This window comes from Camarhynchus parvulus, chromosome 7 (assembly GCF_901933205.1).
Source record: "Camarhynchus parvulus chromosome 7, STF_HiC, whole genome shotgun sequence".
NCBI lineage: Eukaryota > Metazoa > Chordata > Aves > Passeriformes > Thraupidae > Camarhynchus > Camarhynchus parvulus.
Window position 1 is genome coordinate 279,247 of NC_044577.1, and position 21,688 is coordinate 300,934.

At 54.1% G+C, this 21,688-nt stretch overlaps 1 protein-coding gene across 1 annotated transcript; it reads right to left on the reverse strand.

The window, feature by feature from the left end:
- Positions 1-1,825: 1,825 nt before the first annotated feature.
- Positions 1,826-19,763, reverse strand: LOC115905682. Its single transcript, XM_030952243.1, has 10 exons — positions 19,723-19,763; positions 16,650-16,837; positions 8,487-8,602; positions 6,208-6,297; positions 5,856-5,955; positions 5,624-5,748; positions 5,302-5,492; positions 4,866-4,975; positions 4,436-4,577; positions 1,826-4,076 (listed from the first exon to the last, which is right to left on the reverse strand). The coding sequence occupies exons 1-10, from the start codon at positions 19,761-19,763 to the stop codon at positions 2,321-2,323; spliced, it is 2,859 nt and encodes a 952-aa protein (XP_030808103.1). The 3' UTR covers positions 1,826-2,320.
- Positions 19,764-21,688: the final 1,925 nt, after the last annotated feature.

Genomic DNA, 21,688 nt, shown 5'->3' on the forward strand with positions numbered 1-21,688 from the left:
CACACAAGCTGAAGGTACCCATCCTGACTGATGTGCCGTAATTAATTCAACTACGCTCCCTTGGAGACAGCTGCGACGTTTCAGAAGGTGTACAGAGTCCCCAGGTGTTCCCGCTATCCACAGTACTATCCAGTGTGAAGCTCCCCACCCCAGGGAGATGTTCCACCTAGCCTCAGCAGAATGTAAACCCCATGGATGTGGTGTTTGTTGGACTCTTTCCCTTCACCACTCGATGGATGTAGTCTGCTGTCAGTTTCTTTCCACCCTCCTATCTTTTCCCTCTCTCCCCCCCGCACTCACGTTTGCTCTTAAATAAAAATCCATGCTATTGGCATTGGCATATTGTGTCCTTTACACCTTATTTGGGGCAGAGGCATCTCTGTAATCATTTTTAATAGTCGGATATTTAAAACCATGTGTGTCAATGCTGAGTGTAACCCTTTCTGTGAGTCCCACAACCCCACAGGGCAGTTTGGGGGTGCAAAGGGGGGACACTGTCACACCTCTGCTGCTGTGCATGCTCACAGTAGCTGGGGACAGTGACGACGAGAGTGTCACACACCCAGCACCAGGGCTGGGTTATTCCCAGCATTTGCCCAGCCAAGGAAGAAATGGAGAGACATGGTTTGGCTATAGATGGATAATGATAATTGGCTCTCGCAATTTAGGGGTAACTATTGTGTGAATATTAAGAAAAGCTTTAGTGATGTATAGTTATGTTATTGCAGTTTAGATGCCCTCTGTTCTCCCCATAGTTCCCTTTCCCCCCTGTGTTGTTGCCATCAGACAGCCTGGGCTGTCTAGGACAGGCACAAAGAAGCTGCACACGTGTCCCTTGCACGGGGCAGTTGGGAATGGCAAAGCTTGGTGCTTAGGGGGTGAGGCATGGCAACACCTGACCTCAATGCAGTTACAAGGAAAGCAGTCTGCACTGATAAATGGCAAAGAAGAGCTGCCTGACAGACTTTGGGATGGGCCAGGGCTGGCTGATGCAACCCCCAGGGGTATAAAACACTGAGCACCCATCTTGAAGATGAACTGGCCACATGGTATGCACAAGGGGCAGTTCCCAGCGCTGTGAATTTTCCCTTATGTAGTCCTTTGCTGTATTTTTGTCAAAGTTTAGTAAACCTTTTTGAATTTTCAAAGTGAGCAGTTGTTTCTCACGGTTTCGGGTCAAAACAAACATCAGCACAAAGCAAATCACCCTTTAATCCATGTTGCAAGTCATTGTGGTCTCAAATCATCCCCACCCTCCCCAGTCATTGCTTTTTTTGTGGGTTTCCCTGACGGATCTGCAAGACTTTGCACTCATGGTGGGGAAAAAACAATTCATTCACATCTTAGGTTACATATACAGAAAAGGAAGAGAATTTAACAAAGTGGTTGTTCTGGGCTGCAGAAAAATGGCTTGAGGGGCACCAGGCGGGTCTGAAGTGGAGAGGCAGCCAGGGGTCACTGCATCCCTCCCTGCCTTTCCTCCTCACTGCTTTGGCAAAACCACAGGGGAACCCCCACCCTTCTCTGTCCCACAGCACTGTGGAGCAGAGAAGAGGATGACAAGGACAAGCCAGTGACAAACCCAAGGGGAGCTTGGCTGGACCTTCCCCACCCTGCATCCCAGAAAGGCTACAATGGCCTGGTACCCACCTCTCCCAAATCCCCCTGGGAGGCTGCTGGAGAGCCCAAATCCCCAAGATGCCTCCACTCCCACCAACTCCAACTCCCACCGAGACCTTTCAATGCTGCGGAGCTTCTTGACGTGCTTGGTAACATCTTTTCCAAAGATTTGGATGGTCTCCTGAGGAGATGGAGAGCACAGGAAGAAAAGAGGCTCAGGCTGGCAGAGATGATGCAAGGGACTAAACAGCAGCATGACAAGGGTGGTCCAACACAGGAGATGAGGAGACCTCGCTGTTTTGTTGAGAAACAGCAGTTCAGTGCCTGTGAGGCAGCAGCTCCACCTGCAAGAGGCTGCCCCAAGCACATGGATGTGCCAGCAAGCACTCTCCTTCCTTGGACCCCAGGAGCCCGCAGGCCTCCCCAGTGGCACAGCTGCATCTCCCTCAAAGGCTCCTCATGGAACAAGAAGTCCAAACCACTCAATCTTAGACTGCCTGACAGCACTGGAAGACAAAATCCTGAGAGACCAGGGAGCACGGGGCACCACTGGCAGGTATGAGAAGAGCTCACAGCTGCTGGTGGCTTTCCAAGACAGGGCTCCTGGTTTGCAGTGAGCTCCAAACCAGGCTGCCCACACGGGATGGTGTGGCTGCACCCCTGGCAGACCCCTTGCTCCTCCACAGGAGCCGGGCACCCCTCAGGTCCTGCAGCCCTCACACCTCACCTTGAGCTGGATCTCACAGGCACAGAGGGGCTGCCCAGCTGAGAGGGGAGCTGATGGGCAGCCAGGGCCCTGCCCGGAGCACAGGGGCGCTCCTGCACCCACCTTCACAGGGAGAGCTGCTGAGCACCTTGGAACTGAGCCTGGTGAGGAGCAGGGTGCTCCAGGGTGGTTCTCAGTGGGGCAAGGCAGAGCGCCTGGCTGCTGGGGAAGGGGTGCTGCAGCAGCATCCCTCAGGAAGGTGCTCTCGTGCCTGAAAAGGCTGTTTCCATACTGGCACTCGGACAGCACAACGCAGTCCATCTGGTGGGCACTGGGATCCGTGCTGGAGCCCAGGTGGAGCCCGCTGTGGTGCGCTGGCCCTGCCCCATGGCTCCTCTGCGGAGCTGCCCCAGCCTGCGGGAGCCACAGCTGTGAGAACCACTTGTCCTCTCGGAGCACTGCCTGCTCCCCCTCCCAGGAAAAGCTGGGCTCTGCATGGCCTACCAGGGGCTGTTTGGGGAAGCCACCATGCCCTGGCAGCTGCCTGGCTCCTAAGGTGGCAGGCAGAGCAACCTCCACATCCCCAGAGAACAGGGACTCGTGCAAGCCCTGGGCAGGGCAAGGAAAACATTGGGAGGGGGTTGGCAACCACAGCCCAGCCCCTGGGGGATTCTCAGGATGGCCACCTGGCAGAGTCTGGGACTCCAGGTATGCTCCTGCAGCTTCCAGCTGTTTTGGAGCTACGGCCAGCGAAGCCTCTGATGGGCAACTGGCTGGGTTTGCCTGGAGGGGGACATTGTGGCACAGAGTCCCCAACGTGTTTGAGTGCACCGGGGGTGAGCCCACCAGCTGGCACCCAGGCTGGTTCTGAGCAGGCTGAAGAGTGTTATCTACAGGAGCAGAGAGGGTGGCTTCTGCCTGAAGTGCTTGGTTTTCCAGCTGAAGTGCTGCAGAGGATTTGCTGCTGGAGATGGGGACACCCAGCACAGTCCCTGCCACCGGCCCAGCTGGGTGAAAGGGGACCTGCTGCTCTGGCTGGGCAAAGCTGCCCTCTGAGGGAACAGAGCCCACAGCCTCCTGGCCTCCCCATGTGCCTGCTGCCTGGGGCTCTGCTGGGAATGCTGAACCAGCTGCCCAGCAGCGCTGGAAGTGAGCCACAGCAGTGTTTTCCTCATGGCACTGTGGGAACTCCAGGCTCTTTCCAGCACCCTGCCTGAGCAGCATCTGCTCCGCACAGGATGTCACCTTGGTGCCCGGCCTCTGGCCAAGCCCCTGAGCTGGTGGCTCCTGCTCTGCCCCCAGGCTGAGCAGAGCCTCCTCCCACTGCTGCAGCCCCGTGCTGCCCACGTTTAGGCTCTGGCAGACGTTTCCATGCACCTCATTCTTCTCAAAGAGGGCTTCGATGACCACCAGGAGGGAGTTGCTCTCCTCCTTGACTCTGCTGACGTCCTCATTCCGGGTCAGCCCATCAGGCTCAGGGATGAAACCTGGCAGGGAGAACTGAGGCACGTTATCCACATGGGAATTGTATATGGATGCATCCTGCTTCATCATGGCCCCAAGGAGAGAGTTGGGGTCTACCAAGCGCTGCTCTGAGTTGGAGTTTGCTTGCACCTGCAACTTCTCCTTGGCTTGGAATGAGTCCAAGAACCCAGGAAGGGTATTCCCATACAAGACTGCTTCCCCCGTGGCAAAGCTGAAAGGCAGCTGCAGGTTTCTCTTCTGGAGATGTTCCTCCCCTTCTTCATTCCTTCGGTGTGGAGGCAAAAAGGGATGGAAACAGCATGAGCAGCTCCTCCAGGTCAGGCAAAACCCCTCTTGTGACAGCAAGGGGGGGAACTCACAGCCCTGCCCTGGCTTTTCTAGAGGAAAAGGGGGCTGGATTGGGCTGGCTACAAGAGGGCTCTGGGGAGCCCACAGGGAGGTCTGCATGGCTCAGGGAAGGGCGGCTGCTCCCAGGCAGGAGCATGTCCACAACCACCCCCTCAGAGCCGTTTCAATCACACTACAGGAGGACAAATGCTGCAGAGTGCCAACCTCCCCTACCCTTTCCTCCACCTTCACGGCCTCTGCGTGCCTCTGCAGCTGAAGGGGGCCAGCAATACTCACGACAGGGCTCGCTGGCGGGCGATGATGCAGTCGGGCCTGTCCCCTTTGTACACCAGCCGGGCGTTGGCCTGCACCCACACCCAGCTGCCCCTCTTGGTCAGCAGCCGGAACACTGTCAGCCCGCTCTCCCCCGTCTTCATCACTGGGGCAGGGACACAAAAGAAGTGCCACAGACAGAGATCCTCCATGGAGGCACACAAATGACACGTGCAAGATGCCACGAGGTTGAGTATCGCCTCATGGCCGTGCTACAGGGGCAGGAGATGCAGTGTGCTGTCTCTCTGCCAGCTCCCCAGGCTCATCCAGAAGGAAGAGCCTTTGTCAGAGCTACTCCAGCCCCAGGACAGACAGCACCAAGGAGCAATGGTACAGCCAGGCCAGAGCCTTGAGGGACCCCACAAACACCCCCCAAGAGCCCCCCAGCACTCACTTCTCACGTGGTGCTCTGCACAGTGCATCATGTCGGCCGCATGCACAAACTGGTACCCGGACCCCCTCCTGCACAGCTCCACCTCCGTGTATCCCAGGACAACCTTCCCCCTGGAAAGAGCACAGGAATGCAGTGACACTGGGGATGCATCCCCCACAGTTGCACCCCACTGGCCAGACCCCACTTTGGGTGGTGCAATGCTCCAGCCCGGGCTGAGCTGCATCCCCTGTTCCACAAACCACCCAAATCACAGCAGACAAGAAGTGCTGGTGCCCCGTTAATCTGCTCCTCGTGTTACTGCAGTAACACGGGCCTGCAGTAGAGGGACAAATACATCACGCCATGGGAGCTGGGTCAGGTGTTCCTTGTCCCCACCAGGTCTAGTTTTCTGTCCAGCACCAGGATTTTGCCACAGGGAAAGTGAGAGTTGCCTTACCGAGAATCACAGGCCATGGGAGTGAAGTCCAGCTTGTGCTTTGTCTGGAAGATCAGCGTTTTGGTCCGGAGCTCCAGGATGGAGAGAGGCTGGAGGAGCGTGGCAATGGCAAAGAGAGCAACTGGGGACTTGTCTGCTGGTGACTTTTGCTGCCCAAGAAGGAACTTCAGGCGCCCACGGAAATTCAAGGCCTTACATGGATTAGAAAAATGTGGGTGTGAAGCAAACAGGGTGGTGGGAACTGGCTGTGCTCTGGGACACAAGTGGCTCTGGGGCAACACCCTGCAGGCACAGGAGGAGCAGAGGGGTGTTCCAGCATTACCAGGAATCCTGAGGAGTTATCCAGCAGGCAGCGGAAGCGGCAGGTGAAGCTCGTCTCCACAAAGGATTGCTCCTCAGCATGGAGGCGCTGCGAGCCGGCAAGCACTGGCTGCTCAGGGGGAAAAGCTGGAAAAGCAAAGGCAAAAGGAAGTTTTCCAAGCTGTGCTGCACACCCTGAGCTCATGGATCAGAGCTGCTCAAGTGAGCTGCTGCAGGATCAGCCTGGCACTCACTGTCAGCAGCATGCACCGGGGGCCCGTGCAGCTGGCGGCGGAAGGCGGCCCTGTCATCCGCATGGATCAGCTCGTACACGCTCTGGTAGATGAGATCCGACTGGAATGACAAAATAGAATAGTGTCTGCTCCTGGACAGCCTGGAAGAGGTGTCAGGAGGAGGACAGGGCAGAAGGTTTCCCTTCCTGAGTACTAAAAGTGCAGGATTGAGTGTGAAGAACACGCAAACTCCAGCTCCTGCCCCTGCCACAGGAGCTGCTGCCCTTTGGGAAGCTTTGCTCTCCATCTGCACCTCCTTCCCACACCAGGACTGCCATCCATCTGTTTCCGGCCAGGAAAACATGGTGCTCACCTGGTGGAAGCCCAGGTAGTCCTGCACGGTAGGGGAGATGTAGAAGATGTATCCATCTCCAGTCACGGCGATGACAAATCCATTGAGTGCCTGAAAGCAAAGGTTCAGCCCACACTTACTCTGCCCAGCTTCCATCCAGCTGCTGAACGATGAAATCCCCCAGCTGTTTCTTCAGCATCCTTCTTCCCCAACAAGGAACCCCACAAAGCAGGACAGCACTGGTAACCATGCAAGATTCAGTTCAGTGGAGTTTCTGATTCTCAGCACAAGCAATGATCCAAGCTGGACTGACCACTTCCTCCAAACCCTCCATGGAACCCCCTCTCACTGCAGGGCAGCTCCTGCATCAGGAGGGATCAGCTGAGGAGAGGTTTCATGGAGAATCTGGAGTTCTCTTTTCCAGCTGAGAATAGCTACACTCTCCTAAGGCTGTGCTTTGGACACGACCATCCTCGTGGGTCCCTTCCAGCTCTGGATATTCTATGATTCTAGTGACCATTTCAGGCTGATTTCCCCCAAAAGCAAAGCACTGCACTAGATAGTAACTCATGCCCCCTGCTCTTGACAGTGATATGTTTAATTTATTAGTGAATGGAAGGAGAGAAATTAGGGAAAGAACACCCTAAATGGAAACCTAGCATACAGATCCAGCTTGCTGAGGGACTAGTCCCTTCCCTTTGTGTGCTGCAGCCCCCTGAGGGATCCCAAGTCAGAGATTTCTGCAAATCACAGTATATTAAAATGATCTTTGTGGGGAGGAAAACCAGCCACCAGACAGCTCAGCAGGGGGATTTCTGTCACAGTAACACCTCATCAGCTCTCCAGCTGCCTTCAATCACCCCAGCCTGTCAATGCTCTGATGTTGATGGCTCAACAAATTGCCATCCTATGGTCCAAGTGCAAAGCCCTGGGGAGTGCTTGGGAGCAGCTCCATGCTGGGGCTGGGGCAGCCACAGGCTCCCTGCTGGTATCCAGCTGCTCCTCTGTGACCACCACACTCACACACAGCTGGGACCGTGGGGGACCTCGTGTGCTCCAGGATTCACTGCCAAAAGCCACACTGAGCTCCCAGGAGTCACTGCCTCGCCAAAATCCCACATGGAGGCTCCTGCTGGGGGTCTGCTCCCACTGCCTGCTGCCTGGAGGGCTCTGCGGGAGCAGGGCTGAAGCGACCAAAGCCAGGCTCAAAGAGAGCCAAGCATCCATCTGCTGGTGTTTGGAGAGGCGGGAGAAGAGGACTGAAGGCCCAGAAAGCCTACAGGAGAGCTGGAGAGGGTGCCCAGAGAAGCTGTGGCTGCCTCTGGATCCCTGGAAGTGCCCAAGGCCAGGCTGGATGGGGCTTGGAGCAGCCTGGGACAGTGGCAGGTGTCCCTGCCCATGGCAGCTCATCACAAGATGAGCTTTAAGGTCCCTTCCCACCCAAACCATTCTGGGGTTCTGTGAGAGCCCAGGCACAGGAGATGCCAAGAACATGGAATGGTTGAAGGTCTTGGCCAGACTTGCCCTGCAGCCCCAGTGAGCATGTTCCTCAGCTGATGTGCCCAGATGTTTGCTCAGCAGTCAGCCATTCCACGTGACCTTCCAAGCCAGGCCCTTCCAGCTCACATTTATAAATGGCAGCCCCAACCAGCAGCCCTGTGGGAGGCTGATTCACCAGCCCCTCGTGCTCTGAGCTTCACTGTCAGCTGTTTGATGAGACACACGTGGCCTTTCTACAAAGCACAGCTCTCGTTTCACACTGGTTTTGTCCACCACTGTTTTCCAACATCCAACTGCTCTTCTTTTCTCCCCCACAACCTACAAAGCTGGGCTTTTCCCACCCCAGGCAGGCTGTGAACTCATCCCTATGGAGATCACACAATGCCCCAGGTAGGGCAAGGAGTTCCTGAGGGATGTTTTGTCCCACAGCTCTCAACATTCTCCTCTTGCCCTTTGCTAAAGACAATGAACCAACCCAGCACCTTGGGAACAACTCGGGGATCACTCCTCATACCACCATATGACATCCCTGAACCTCCTGGTTGGGATGCAGCTTGTGTCCATGAGATGTAACATAATCAAAGGGGCAGCAAATTGCAGTGGGATGAGAGGAAACGTTGGGAATGGGGATCTGGACCCATCCCAGCCAGGCAGGGCCACTGGTCTCTGTCCCCAGGAACTCAGTGCCTGCAGGAATCACAGTGAAGCAGCTCTGGGCAAGGCAGGGTCTCCTCCCTCTCCACAGATGGGACCACAAGCTCCAGAGCAGCTTGGGCAGACCTCAAATGACCAAGGCATACCTGGAGCAGCAGCTCTCCCTCAGGAAACAGCTCCCTGTCACCCTGCAGCTCCGTCCATCTGTCCCCTCCTGGGGGTCTGGGCTGATCCACGCAGTTGCCAACGTTTGGAGCTGTAGCTGCAAGTGAGAAGGCAAGAAATCAGTGTGGAAGAGGCAAGCCAGGAGCCTCGTGCTCCTCCTCCCCACCCCAGGGCTGCTGATGCAGCTGCTGGGTGCCCGGGGCCCCAGCGTGGAGGAAGGAGTGACCATCACTGGGAACTGGCACAGAGCCATGCCCAGCTTGCCCGAGGCTCCCTCCAAGAGATTCTTTCTCCTGCTTGATCTCATTTCTGGGAAGCCTCACTGCTGCCAGGGTGTGAGGCAGAGATGCAAAGGACAGAGGGGGGCTGAGTGCTTCTGGGCTGCCCAGGCTGGAGAACACCACCCAGCATAGCCAGAAGGCTCCTGGTTAGACCCTGCCAGAGCTGGAGTTGGCTTCAAGCCACCCCACTGGGGTGCTCTGTGTGCTCTGCTGCCCTGCAGGGTTAGAGAATGACAGCAACAAACCTTCCCAAAGCACCCACACCTGTTTTCTCCCTCCCACCTTTGGCTGCCTGGAAGCAGATCAAGAGCTGGTGGCCATGGCACTCCCCGTTGTCGCAGACACGTTTTATGAAAAATCCTTTCCTTAGGATTTTCCCTCCTGAGAAGCTGAGAGGCCTCAGGAACAAAATGTAAACAGTGGTTATCTGCTGCTGTGCAATGCAACAGGTGGATCTTTGATTGGCCCATGTTGGTTGTTTCTAATTAATGGTCAATCACAGCCCAGCTGTCTCAGACAGAGAGCCCAGCCACAAACCTTTATTATCATTCTTTCTTTCTTTTTCTATTCTTAGCTGGCCTTCTGATGAAACCCTTTCTTCTATTCTTTTAGTATAGTTTTAATGTAATATATATCATAAAATAATAAATCAAGCCTTCTGAAACACGGAGTCAGATCCTCGTCTCTTCCCTCATCCTAAGACCCCTGTGAACATGGTCACACCCCGTGACACCTGAGAGCTCCCAGCTCCCAGGAGTTGCTGCCAGGAGCTCCCCAGGCTGATTCAGGAGCTGCCTCATGCTTCAGCACTGGATGCCTTCGAGGCAGCACCCCTGGGTGCAGCCAGCATGAAAGCTCTTGCTGCCCTGCTTGTGGGACCTCAGAGGACTCCCACAGAGCCAGCTGTTCAGGGAACAGGAATGAGCACAGAGGCTCTCAGGGACGTCTCCAGCATGATCCTTTATCTGCTGATTATCACTGAAAAAAACCTCAATCCAAGCTCAGCTGCCGGCAAAAGGATGATTTTCAAGGCAGGTTTTCGTGCCAGCTCACTCCAAAAAGAAAAAAGAGGAAATCACAGAAAAGCTCAAAGCAGCTCCTGTGTTGGAACCAACCCACCTCTGCCACCACCAGCAGCTCGTGCAGCCCCCTGAGGTGTGACTGAGCTCACATACCCTGTGTAATCCACATTCCAGCAGAGAGCACTGCCTGCCCAGCTCAGCCCTGGGTGTCAGATGGTGCTGGATCCAAAGGGAAAAGATCCCCTGAATGCTGGATATGAGGAGGAACCTCAAACCATCCCAAGTCTGACCATACATTTAGTTTTCTCCATGGCAGAAGCTCTCACTTCACCACTGAAATGCTTTAAAGGTTTGCTTGGTTTCTTCCCTGGTAACACCAAGTTCAAAGCCAAAATAATTCGGAATCTAAAGAAGTTTCACGTGCAACTGCTGATCTGGGACATTTTGCTGTGCAGCAAACATGATGCACTGGCATGTTTGAATTCAAATCTAATTTGGAATCAAAGCATCCCTGGGATGTATTTACACCTGGAGCCTGAGTGCCAACAAGCACCCACCCATGGAGGCTTTCATCATCCAGGGCATGGATACAGCAGGGTCAGGGTAACCAGCTGCAGGTCTTGCACAAGGTGACACAAATAGCAGTGCAGAGGGTGCTCTGGAGCAGAGTCAGCCTCCATCTCCACTGCTGCCAGAGCTGGGATATCTCCTGCTCCCTCCAACCTTCAGCACTCCTTGGAGATGCTCAGGCAGCATCTCCACCTTGTCCATCAGCCACGGCTTCTGCTCTTTTCCCTCCTGTGCTGACAGACCTGCCTGCTCAGGGGATGTGAGACCTCTGGGAAAGGCTGGGGAAGACGAGATTCAACAGAATCTTTGCTTGGAGACACCAGGCAAAAAGCTTCCTCACATGATTGCAGTGTGATCCCCAAGGAAAAAAATCCCATCTGGACCACATGGCTTCAATTTGCACTTTATGGAGCCTAATAGTTTCAAAATGAAACATCGATTCTCATTTAAAATTTGTTTTCTTTTGAAGGGCTGACTCCTCTCTAAAGCATTGAAATGAGGCAGGCTGGCAGGGGATTTCAAAAAGAAACAAGGTCTTCCAAAATAAAGCTCCAAAAGGGCACAGAACTTTTTTGAGAGCATGCACATCCTGAGAGCATCTGGTCTCCAGCTCTCTCCCAGTGTCCACCAGCAGCATGTGCAGGGAAAGCTGGGGAAAGTGCTGTGACTTTCAGAATCCAGCAGGAAATACCCATTTTGGGCTTTCTAGCAAAATTTCTTCACCTCTCCCACTGATCTTAGCAAGGGGCTTTTAATCTCCCACCAAAGGTGCTCACTTCCCCTTCTCTCAAACACAGAGCAGTCAATTTCTGCACAGCTGAGGTCAAAAATCCTCCAGAATCTGTCTCCCATGGGACACACCTGACCCATGGAGAGGGGAGAAGGTCTGGAGCATGGAGAGAGGGGAGGAAACTCAAAGAGATGTGTGCCACCAAAGTGCTGGTGGTGTGGAGCAGCTGGTGCTCACACCCAGCCCAGTCCTCACCATCCACAGCCAGGGGCCCTGTTAGTTCCTGTGGCTCTCCTCCTCCAAACAGGTCTCTCAACTCATCCTCACTCAAACTGCCAAGAACCATCAGGATTGGGAGCAATCCCAAGAGAAACCCAAGCACTTCCAGGTAGAGGACTCCAGGCCCATGCAACCACCAAGGGTTACAGAGGCTATTCCCAGTCACTTTTTGACTTGGAAGGGAAAACCCAACATTTCAACCATATCCCAGCTCATTTACAGCACAGGAAATGTCATGTGAGGGAGGGGTCACTCCTGAAACAGCCCCGTGCTTGAGACAAGATGGGGAGATGCCACCCTCTGGAATCCCACCCGAGCCATGGATCCCCCAGCCTGCTGCAGCCAGGTCTGCAAGGGAACAAGGGCTAAGATGGACTGGAAACAGAGGCTGGCAGGAGGAAGAGACCCCCACTGGGTGCCAGGCAGCACAAAGCAGGTGACAAGCTGTATTAAGAGCTGGCTAATTTATCCCATTTAACACACTCCTAATGGAGCAGTTCAGACTCCCACACAAAGCAGCTGAGACCATGAATTAATGGGATTAAAGGAAACGGGTCCAACGTGTATCCAATCTATAACATACCCACAACAACAAAACTAACTGAGTTAAAGGACAATTCACTTTTGCTGTTTGTGCCCAGTTTTTCCAATCTCCTGCATTGCATCTTGGACAATTAATGGGAATTAACACGTGGATGTGGTGCTTAGGGACGTGGGTTAGTGGTCGGCTTTGCAGTGCTGGGTTAATGGTTGGACTTGATGATTGCAGAGGTCTTTTCCAAGCTCAATGATTCCATAATTCTATGAAAAAGACCATGGCAAAAGCCATCTGCATTACCAGGTAAGTGCCAGGCATCTGCTGGGGCAGTGTGGTCATCACTTGCATTTTCAAAGTGCTGTAACAGAGGCTGTGTGTAATTTTTAAGACAATAGGGGAAACCCAGCTCTGTTCCAAACCCCAACACCAGCCAGAGCACTGCAGGTTTCCTGCTGCTGGTGTGATCCCCAAGGACTGCAAGGTTTTCACTCAGCCAGGGAAGATGCCAGACAGGATGAATAGAGCTTCCAGCACCAATGAATCAGGATGTGCCCCATACATCCACAAGAGCACCCCCTCCACGGGTTGGCTTTCTTGCCTCTGCTAGGAGGTTCCTAAGCCCTGCAATGGAGGAAAAACTTCCAGCAGGAGAGAGAAAGGGGGAGAAAGGGGGAGAAAGGGGGAGAATGGGGGAGAAAGGGGGAGAAAGGGGGAGAAAGGGGGAGAAAGGGGGAGAAAGGGGGAGAAAGGGGGAGAAAGGGGGAGAAAGGGGGAGAAAGGGGGAGAAAGGGGGAGAAAGGGGGAAAAGCAAAGTCATCTAACCTCTTAGCTTTTTTGCCCATCACATTCCCAAAGAAAAACATGACAAGGCAGCCATGGAGGCTAAAACATATCCCTCGCCTCTGTTACAGATTTGGTGCTGAAAATAAAAGGTTATTGGTAACACCCCAGAGCCAGATCTGCTCTCTCACACTGGGTTACACTGGGTGGAGTTGACAAGCTTCACCCACAGCAAACACTTTGAACAGGATCCAGAGGTGCCTGGCATCCAAATCCCAGGAGCTCCCAGCCCTTCCAGCAACACCGAGCCACGCACAACCATTTTCATCTTGGATCCGATCCCAAACCCTTTCAAATTAGCACCAACCTTTGCCCCAGCTGTTGGGCAAAGGCACGGTGCCAAGCAGAGCAGGCTCATGCCAACCAAGTGGAACAGACAAATGCCAAACCCACAGATTAGAAACTCTATGGAAGAGTCACTCGGCGTTTTCTGAGGAGCACAGAAATGCCCTGGGGAGCGCTGGCATCCCCAAGTCCACACCAGCCTCTCCAACCTGCTGCTGCACACCTTCATCCCACACAGTCCTGCAGAATCTTGCCCAGGGACAGATTTGAGCTTGACTCCTTTCACTGCCTCAGTTACTTCAGGCCCAGACCCCTGCAGCTCTGGCCCAACAGCCAGCTCTGGTAACAACAAACAGAGGAGATGAATAAAAAAGCTAATTCAGTGCTGATTGCAGTGAGATTACCCAGGGAGACCTGCTGCCAGCTGCCCTGCAGCAGAGCACTGGGGAGGGGACTGGTGAGACCAGCTCCAGAGGTGGGAAAGGACCTGGTGAGGCCCCCTGAGCCCAGCCCCTGCTCCAGCCAGGTGAGCTGCATGGGGAGGCAGCCCACTGCTCACTGGGAGGATTAGATATCTCAAGCTTTGCCAGACTCCAGAGCGTGGTCTCACACCAGGACAGGGTTTTCCATGGGTTCTGAAAGAGATTGGGTTAGGTTGGATGTTGGGAAAGAATTCTTCCCTGTAAGGGTGGTGAGGCCCTGGCACAGATGGCACCCAGAGCAGCTGTGGGTTCTCCATCCTTGGAAGAGTTTCAGGCCAGGCTGGACAGGGCTTGGAGCACCCTGGGATGGTGGGAGGCGTCCCTGCCCATGGCAGGGGGTGGAATGGGATGAACTTCCTTCCAACCCAGACCAGTGTGGGACTCTGTGATCCTCTCTTCTCCTAGGAAGAAGGCATGGCAGCACATTTCCTAATCACACCCTCTCCACCTCAAAGAGCATTTTAAGCCCCATTTTCTTGCTCACCCTTGCCAGAGCCACATCTGCAATCCCAACATCTGCTTCCTTTGCTACAGGAACCGTACAGGAAACGAACCCCAGCACAGCTCTCCAGCTAGCTGGAGCTTTACCAAGCCACTGAAATCCATCCAAGCTTTTATGAGATCTCCCTCTTTGCAGCAAGTGGGGCTCCTGGCACACCACAGAGAGGCCAGAGCATCGTGGCAGTCGACAGCAGAGACACCAGCTTTTCTCCTTGGGCGCCTGCTCTCAAAGAGATGGCATCAGCAAAGTCACTCCAGATTTGTCTGGGAGGCTGTCACACACAGGTCCAAGTAGCAACCACTGCAAATTGCTTTGCAGACAGAGCTCAGCACAAACGTGGCAGTGAGGTTCAGCCGTTGTTTACACGAGTGACAAAACCTTTCAGGTGCCCTTGAGGCAGGCAGTGATAGCACCAGAGCTGTCACTACTACCCAGCACTGCTCCCAGGCTGGGCAAAGCTTGGGCACACCAAGCCCTGAGCCCCCTGATTTTGTGCAGGGAAGGCTGAGATCCCAGGCAGCAGAGAGCTGTGCAACACCTGCAGTGTTTGCCCTGGGGCACAGGGTAGTTACAGTGTGCACACCCTGAATCAGCCCCTGGAGGCAGGGAAGGAGCTCCCAGAGCTTCCCTCTCGAAGCCTGAGGCTTAGCATTTCCAGCCAACTACTAATTACTCTGGTTTCTCGTTAAAGCACAGACAGAGGAGAATATTTAAAAGCAAAGCAGACTCAAAGGATGATGCAGTGAGTCACTACCCTGCAGTGGAAACCAGGATCCCACGTAGATGCCAAGTCCCTTTCCTCGTATCCCCTGTGGAAGCAGGCACTGATACCAGCACCCAAACCTACCTCTGTTGTGGTGGGTTGTCCTCTGCTCTGTCCCACCCTAAACACTGCCCCAGGCTCCTACACCCCATTAAACAGGTCTGTTCCCAAGCCAGAGGCACACAGCACCCACACCTCAGAAATACCAGAGAAGGTGGAGAAGGCTGGAAGCCCCTTCTCAGATTTCTCCTGGTGTCAGCAGCCAGACAAGATGCAGACAACACCGGGAAGCTCCACTCTAGGGCTGGAGAAACGCAGCACAAGGGAAAAAGGAGCCTCAGGGCATCACCCTGAGCCCACTGTGCAATTGGTGTCTCAATTGCCTGGAGATAAGGCAATTACCACTCTGTCAAAACATCCATCTCTCTCCTGCCTGGAGATAAGGCCGGGCTTGGGCTGTGGATGGGGAGAGGATAGGGATGCTCTTCAGATGATGCCATGCTCTCCCTGCTGCAGGAGAAGAGCCTGCACAGAGCACAGCACAGCAAACCTGGGGCAGAAAGCAGAGCACAAGGGGTGCCAGCATGTCGCCCCAAAGTGCCCAACAGGACACACCAGCAGCAGGCTGCTGGGACCTGCAGCTGCCACGGGTCTTCACCAGGCCCGCCTGAGACCCAGGCCAAGCCTGATGTATCTGGGATGATCTGAAGTCAAACAAGATGAACTTCAGGGCAGAGCAAGGGGAAGGAGCTGGAAATCACAGGCAAGTGGCCAGATGGGAATAATTGGCCTGGCAGAACGGGGCTCCAGAGCCCCTGCAATGCCAAAGGCTTTTCCAGAGCAGCTCTCTTGCTGGGAAGCACACGCTGAGCACATCCACTGGGAACCAGCTCCTGCTTGGAGGCACAGGTCCCATCTGGAGAGTTTGGCACAGGAGTCTCCTCCTGGAGCCCAGCATCCCAGCTGGAGAGGGCCCTGGGAGAGCCCAGAGGAGTGGGCACGAGGGAAAAACCAAGGGAGCCAAATTTATCCAATCTGTGCCAGGGACAAGACACAATAGGAGCCTCTAAATAGAAAAAGCTGCTGCTGCCTTCCTGCCCCACATGCTCTGCCTTCCCGTGTCCAGCACCCATTCCATCAGGCCCAAGCCACTGCAGAGGGAACACATCCCTACCCACATGTGCTGGTGACCCCTGGGAATGTGGTGACTGCCCCCAGCCAGGCTCTGCACCATATGTAATGTTAAAATTTATTAAACACACTCTAACTGTGATAAAAATAATAAAGGCTTGAGGAAGAATAAGGAGGGAGAAGGAATACAGAATAAATATAAGAATACCAAATATGGAACAAATAAGGAAATACAGAACATGAAATATAATAAAAGGGAACATGTAATATGTATTATATAGTGAACATTCAGTTATTTAGTGAATTTAATTTTAAATTGCCATTCCAGTTGGATGAGGGCATTGTTGCAGTTCAACAAGACACACTGCTTTACCCACCTCTCTCTTCTTCTCCACAGGGCGCTGGGAGTGCGACACAGGAGGAATTTTGGACACAAAGGACATAAAGGCTGGCTGGTTTTTTGGACATAAAGGATGGCTGCTGATGAGATGGAGGAACTTTGCAGGAGGTCTCAGCTGCTGGGCAGGCCCCCAGGTGTCTCCCACCATCCATGGTGACATTTTCCTGCCAGTATCAACATCCAAGGGCCTGCTCCCATAACTCACCACCGTGCTTCCCTCAGGAAACACAACTTCCCATCCCAAAGCTTGGGGTGGAACACAAGCTGTGCAGTGGGGATTGCTCCCAGGGGCTTTTCCCCCCTCCCAGCACGGACACTCACCCCTCAGGTAGCTCTTCACCCTCAGGTAGCCCACGGCCAGGCGGAGGATGGAGAGTTTATCCAGCCTGGAGCGCACATCCTCGGGGAAGGGCAGCAGCCCCGTCAGCTTGCTCAGCTCCTGGTTCAGCCGCTCCCGGTGCCGCTTGGAGGGGTTGGACTTCACACCCTCGGCAGGGGGTGCTTTGGGGCTGCAGGAGGCAGAGGAGAGGTTAATCAAACTGGGATTGGCCAGCAGGCTCTTTTCAAACCCAGCACTGGCTTTGGTGCGGCCACAACAGTGAAATGGTTAAGATTTTTCCACACACACACACACACACACTGCTCCTCTTAGAAATCACAGAATCACAGAATGGTTTGGGTTGGAAGAGACCTTAAAGCCCATCTTGTTCCACCCCCTTCCACTATCCCAGGTTGCTCCAAGCCCTGTACAACGTGGCCTGGAACAATTCCAGGGATGGGGCAGAATGAGATGAGCTTTAAGGCCCCTTCCAACCCAAACCATTCTGGGATTCTATGACTTAAACAAAGGGATATCGCATAGGGTGGTTTAGGGCACAACACTGTGAAAAGAGCCTCTCTTAAAAAAAAAAAAAAAAGAAAAGTTTTGTTTTCTTCCAATATTCTGATTTCTGTGCCTTTCAGATGGGCATTTCCAAATTAAGCCAGCATTTGATGCCAAACTTAGGCCCTGGGTGCAACCCTCAGCCTGCAGAAGGAACAGTGTCCAGGAGAGCAGCCTGAAGCCTACACGAGGTCCCATCTCTGCGAGCTGCAGTTATTTCACCCACCCCAGCCAAAACCCCAGCACAGCAGTAAGAGCTCAGTTAATAACTTTAACAAGTCCTGGATGTCACCCCGTGTCCTTCATTTTTTAATGCCAATGTGAATTTCACAGCTCAAAGACAAACCCTTCAGCCTCCCCCCAGATCTGTGTCTCACTCAGCTGCATCCCCTAACACGCAGCTCGTTTGGTTTGATGTAATTTGTGTAACCATAAACTCCCTCTCTGCAGGCAGCCTGGCTTCAGGAAGGAGCTTTGGATAACAGGATCTGCCAGTGTTTAGCAGCAATTTAAGCTCTCTCCTCTACCACCCCTCTCCAATCTCATCTGGCAGGGCTGCTCGCGTATGTGACACGAGAGGAAACGAGCACTAAATGAAATGCACTCAAGTGCCTGTTGAATTTGCAGCTCAGGGAGAGACTGAGGGGTCTTTTAAGGCTGAATGGAAAACTGCAGCATTTCCCCAGGAAAGCTCAAGCCTGCTGGGTTGTAAGAGCTGCATCAGGAGGGATATCCCCTGTCACAGGGAGGCTGGCACAACCCAGCTCCAAACTAGTCCACACAAACTGGGTAAAACACACTGGCACCAGGGCTTTTAGAAAGCTGAAACACTTTTGAAATCACAGTCACACACCAGGAAGGAGAAAAATTAAAATCGGTTTCCTTTGATTAAAAAAAAAAAAAAGGGGGTGAAGAAAATTTGTCTGAGATAATTTGTCTGAGATTCCTCAGATATCCTTTAAAGTCTTCTGGCCACTCACCATCCAAATCCAGCTCCAAACAGACAGAAAGAAGAGAGAGAAAATGAGACTGGAGATGAGCACAGCAGCGGATAAAACACTGAGGTGTAACAGAACCACTGGGATAGCCTGGCCAAACACTGAAAATCATCTGGCTGAGGCACACAGGGTGACACAGCCAGCAGCAAGTCCCCCCAGGGCCCAAGGAGGACACCCCAACACGTCTGCTCCTGCACGTCCCAGCTGCAGCACACAGGGTGCTCCACGGTCAGCCTTGAGAGGGGTAAGGAAAACGCCTCATGGACACAGGGCATCTTGCTCTAGACATTTCAAACCTGTTTAATTTCCCTTCCCTTTGCCCAGTGGTTAAGAAGCACAGTGTGCCAGGGGGTTCATGGTGAAGCCAATGGCCCCTGTGCCGAGGGAAAGCTCAGCTCCCAGCCCCAAAGGCTGTGCGGCTCCTGGGGTTTGTTTCATCCCAGCTGCTCTCTGAACGGGAGCCCAGTGGGAAGTGCATCCCTTCTGCAAGCTGGCAAGTACCAAGGGAGATTACTCCTGACAGTGGAACTTGCCCGAGCTCATCTAGTGCCTCCTCATTCTCAAGAACAGATTTTTGAAGTAAGTAAGAAGGAGAAGCCCCTGAGCCCACCCTCCCTGTCCCCTCCGGCTGGCTGCACATCCCACTGCTCTGCCTGGCTGCTCCCAGCAGGATCCTGCTCCAAGATCTGACCCAGCACAGAGAAAAAGAATCTCTTCCCATTCCCAAGGCTGACCTTGCAGAACCCAGGGAACGAGGGCCCTTCTACTCCAAAGAGACACCTTCTCCTGCACCCTGAGACACACAAATCCAGCCCAAACCCTCAGGCTGGTACGCCAGAGGGCTGGAATCACCACTCCGAGATGAACAGAAGACAGGTTTATGGCAAAACAACTATCCTTCGTGTTTACACAACAAGACTCCCAATTAAATACCCAAGAGAGGCTCAGGGTCACCTCACCACAAGTTTACAGTATCGATGCTCCCTCCTTCATCCTGGGCTTGGACTCAGCTCATCCGTGTCCTTCCCCACAGCCTCCCAGAAACCTTTAGCTCCTATACATCTGGAAAAGCTGAGCTTAAACAGGTGGTGGGGCTTGGGAGCTGGGGAAGGCACGAGAGAGGCAGGAAACACCGGAGACACCGAGGGGGATGTTATGCAACAGCTACTGAGCAGCGTGGTAATTAATAATTACGGAATCGAGGTGCTTTGGTAATTACTAATTGCTGCACGTCTGATTTAGGCGGGCACCAAAACACAGCCCAGCCTGCAAATCACTCCCGAGCGCCTCAAACTCCGCGGCGAGCTTCCTCACGGACAGGCAGGACGAGCATCTTTGGGATTTCTGCTCTCCCACCAGCGTGCCAGAGCCGAGAGCGCGTTAGCTCCAATTAACCCTGATTAAAACCCAGCAACCCAAGCGCGCTGCTGCCGCCTTTGGCTCCCCCAGAGCGGCTCCAGGCACTCCCCAGAGCCAGCCGGGCTCTCGCTGCCCGGTCCCATCACGCACCCACCTCTTGGGCACCGGCTTCCTCCTCTTCCTGCCCGCGTACATCCCCGACACAGCAGCAGCAGCAGCAGCAGCGGCGGCGGCGGCAGCGGCGGCACCGCGCCCGGGGCGGGGCTCCGGGACACCGGCACCGGCCACGCCCCGGCCACGCCCTTGGGTGCCCGCCACGCCCGGGGACACCGAGCGCTGTCCCTGGGTGACAGCCGGATCCTGGGAACACTGAGCCCCGAGGGCTACCCTCACTAGGGGACAGTAACTCCTAGGAAAAGCTGTGCCTGAGTGTCGCAGACATGTTTTAGGAAAAATCCTTTCCTTAGGATTTTTTCCTCCTGAGAAGCCGAGAGGCCTCAGGAACAAAATGTAAACAGTGGTTATCTGCTGCTGTGGAATGCAACAGGTGCATCTGTGATTGGTCTCATGTGGTTGTTTCTAATTAATGGCCAATCACAGTCAGCTGGCTCGGACTCTCTGTCCGAGACACAAGCCTTTGTTATCATTCCTTCTTTTCATATTCTTAGCTAGCCTTCTGATGAAATCCTTTCTTCTATTCTTTTAGCATCGTTTTAATATAATATATATCATAAAATAATAAATCAAGCCTTCTGAAACATGGAGTCAGATCCTCATCTCTTCCCTCATCCTTGGACCCCCGTGAACACTGGCACACCCAAGGGCCACCAGCCACAGAGGAGACCAAATCCTGGGAAACACCGTGTCCACAAGCCACTCTTCCCAGGGGCCACCAAATCCTGGGAAACACTGTGACTGCAGACCACCATCCTCTGTACAGGGGACACTGAATCCTGGGAAAGTGATCCATGGGCCACCATGCTCTGGGAACACGGGGATCACCGTATCTGCAGGCCATTGTCCAAGGGGGACACGGAATCCTGGCAAGCACCATGTCCATGGGCAGCCATTCCAGAGGCTGATGCCCCTTCAGGAAAAGCCAGCCTGTTCCTTCCCACTTTGCCTTTCCCTGAGTTAGTGCTGGCCAAGGTTTTTGTTCTTGCCCCCAAAACCAGCTCCAGCTGCTGTGCTGAGGCCCTGGCACAGGCTGGCCAGGGAAGCTGTGCCTGCCCCTGGATCCCTGGAAGGCCAGGCTGGACAGGGCTTGGACCATCCAACGAGTCTGGCTGCAGCCAGAGCTGTTAAGGAAAGCTCCACGCATCCCTTGTGGATTGTTTGGTTGGGCTTTTCAAGCTGTTTGCAAATTCCAGGGATAAATCCTTGACATGCAACTTGATTGCTTCTTGCCAGGGGGCAAAGCAGAGGCCGCTAATGGTGTCACAAATGTGCCAGGTCAGCAGAGCCGATGTCACTTGGATGGGAAACGTGGAAAACGTTTGGTTACGACCTTCCCCGGCCCAGGAATTTAACGGTGTGTTTGAATGAGGGTTCGGGTCACTGCACACGCTGCCAGCCTCAGAGCCTGGAGATGCTGCTCCAGCACCTGAACCAGGGTGCAGAGGGAATTAGGGCAACTGGATGTGCGGGTATTGGAAAGAGACCCATCCCAGGCTCCCTCCTGTGGGGACCTGCGGGCCGGCACAGTGCAGGCATCCTGTCTGTCCCTATTCCCGCCTGCTCCCTAACCCGGCTGTTCATTGTCGTGCTTGCTCCTGTCCCCACCTGCTCCCTAACTTGGCTCTCCCCTGTCCCACCCGTTCCCTATTCCCACCTTCTCCCTAACCGAGCTGTTCCCTATTCCCACCTGCTTCCTAACCAGGTTGTCCCCATTCCCTAACCCGGCTGTTCCCTGTCCCTAACCCGGCTGTTCCCTATTCCTAACCCGGCTGTTCCCGTTCCCTAACCCGGCTGTTCCCGTTCCCTAACCCGGCTGTTCCCTGTCCCACCTGCTCACTGACCTGGCTGTCCCTGGTCCCGCCTGGTCCCTGAGCCCTGTTCCTTGGCCAGGCTGTTCTCTGTCCCCCCTAATCCCTTTCCCGGGCCGTTCCCGGTCCCGCTGT

Bases quoted from the DNA above. Each gene is read 5' to 3' on its own strand.
- LOC115905682 (XM_030952243.1), bottom strand. From the start codon at position 19,763: ATGTACGCGGGCAGGAAGAGGAGGAAGCCGGTGCCCAAGAG. The intron at 5,956-6,207 runs GTGAGCACCATG...TTGTCATTCCAG, and splicing joins ACTACCTGGGCTTCCACCAG to TCGGATCTCATCTACCAGAG. The intron at 5,493-5,623 runs GTAATGCTGGAA...AATCCATGTAAG, and splicing joins ATAACTCCTCAGGATTCCTG to GCCTTGAATTTCCGTGGGCG.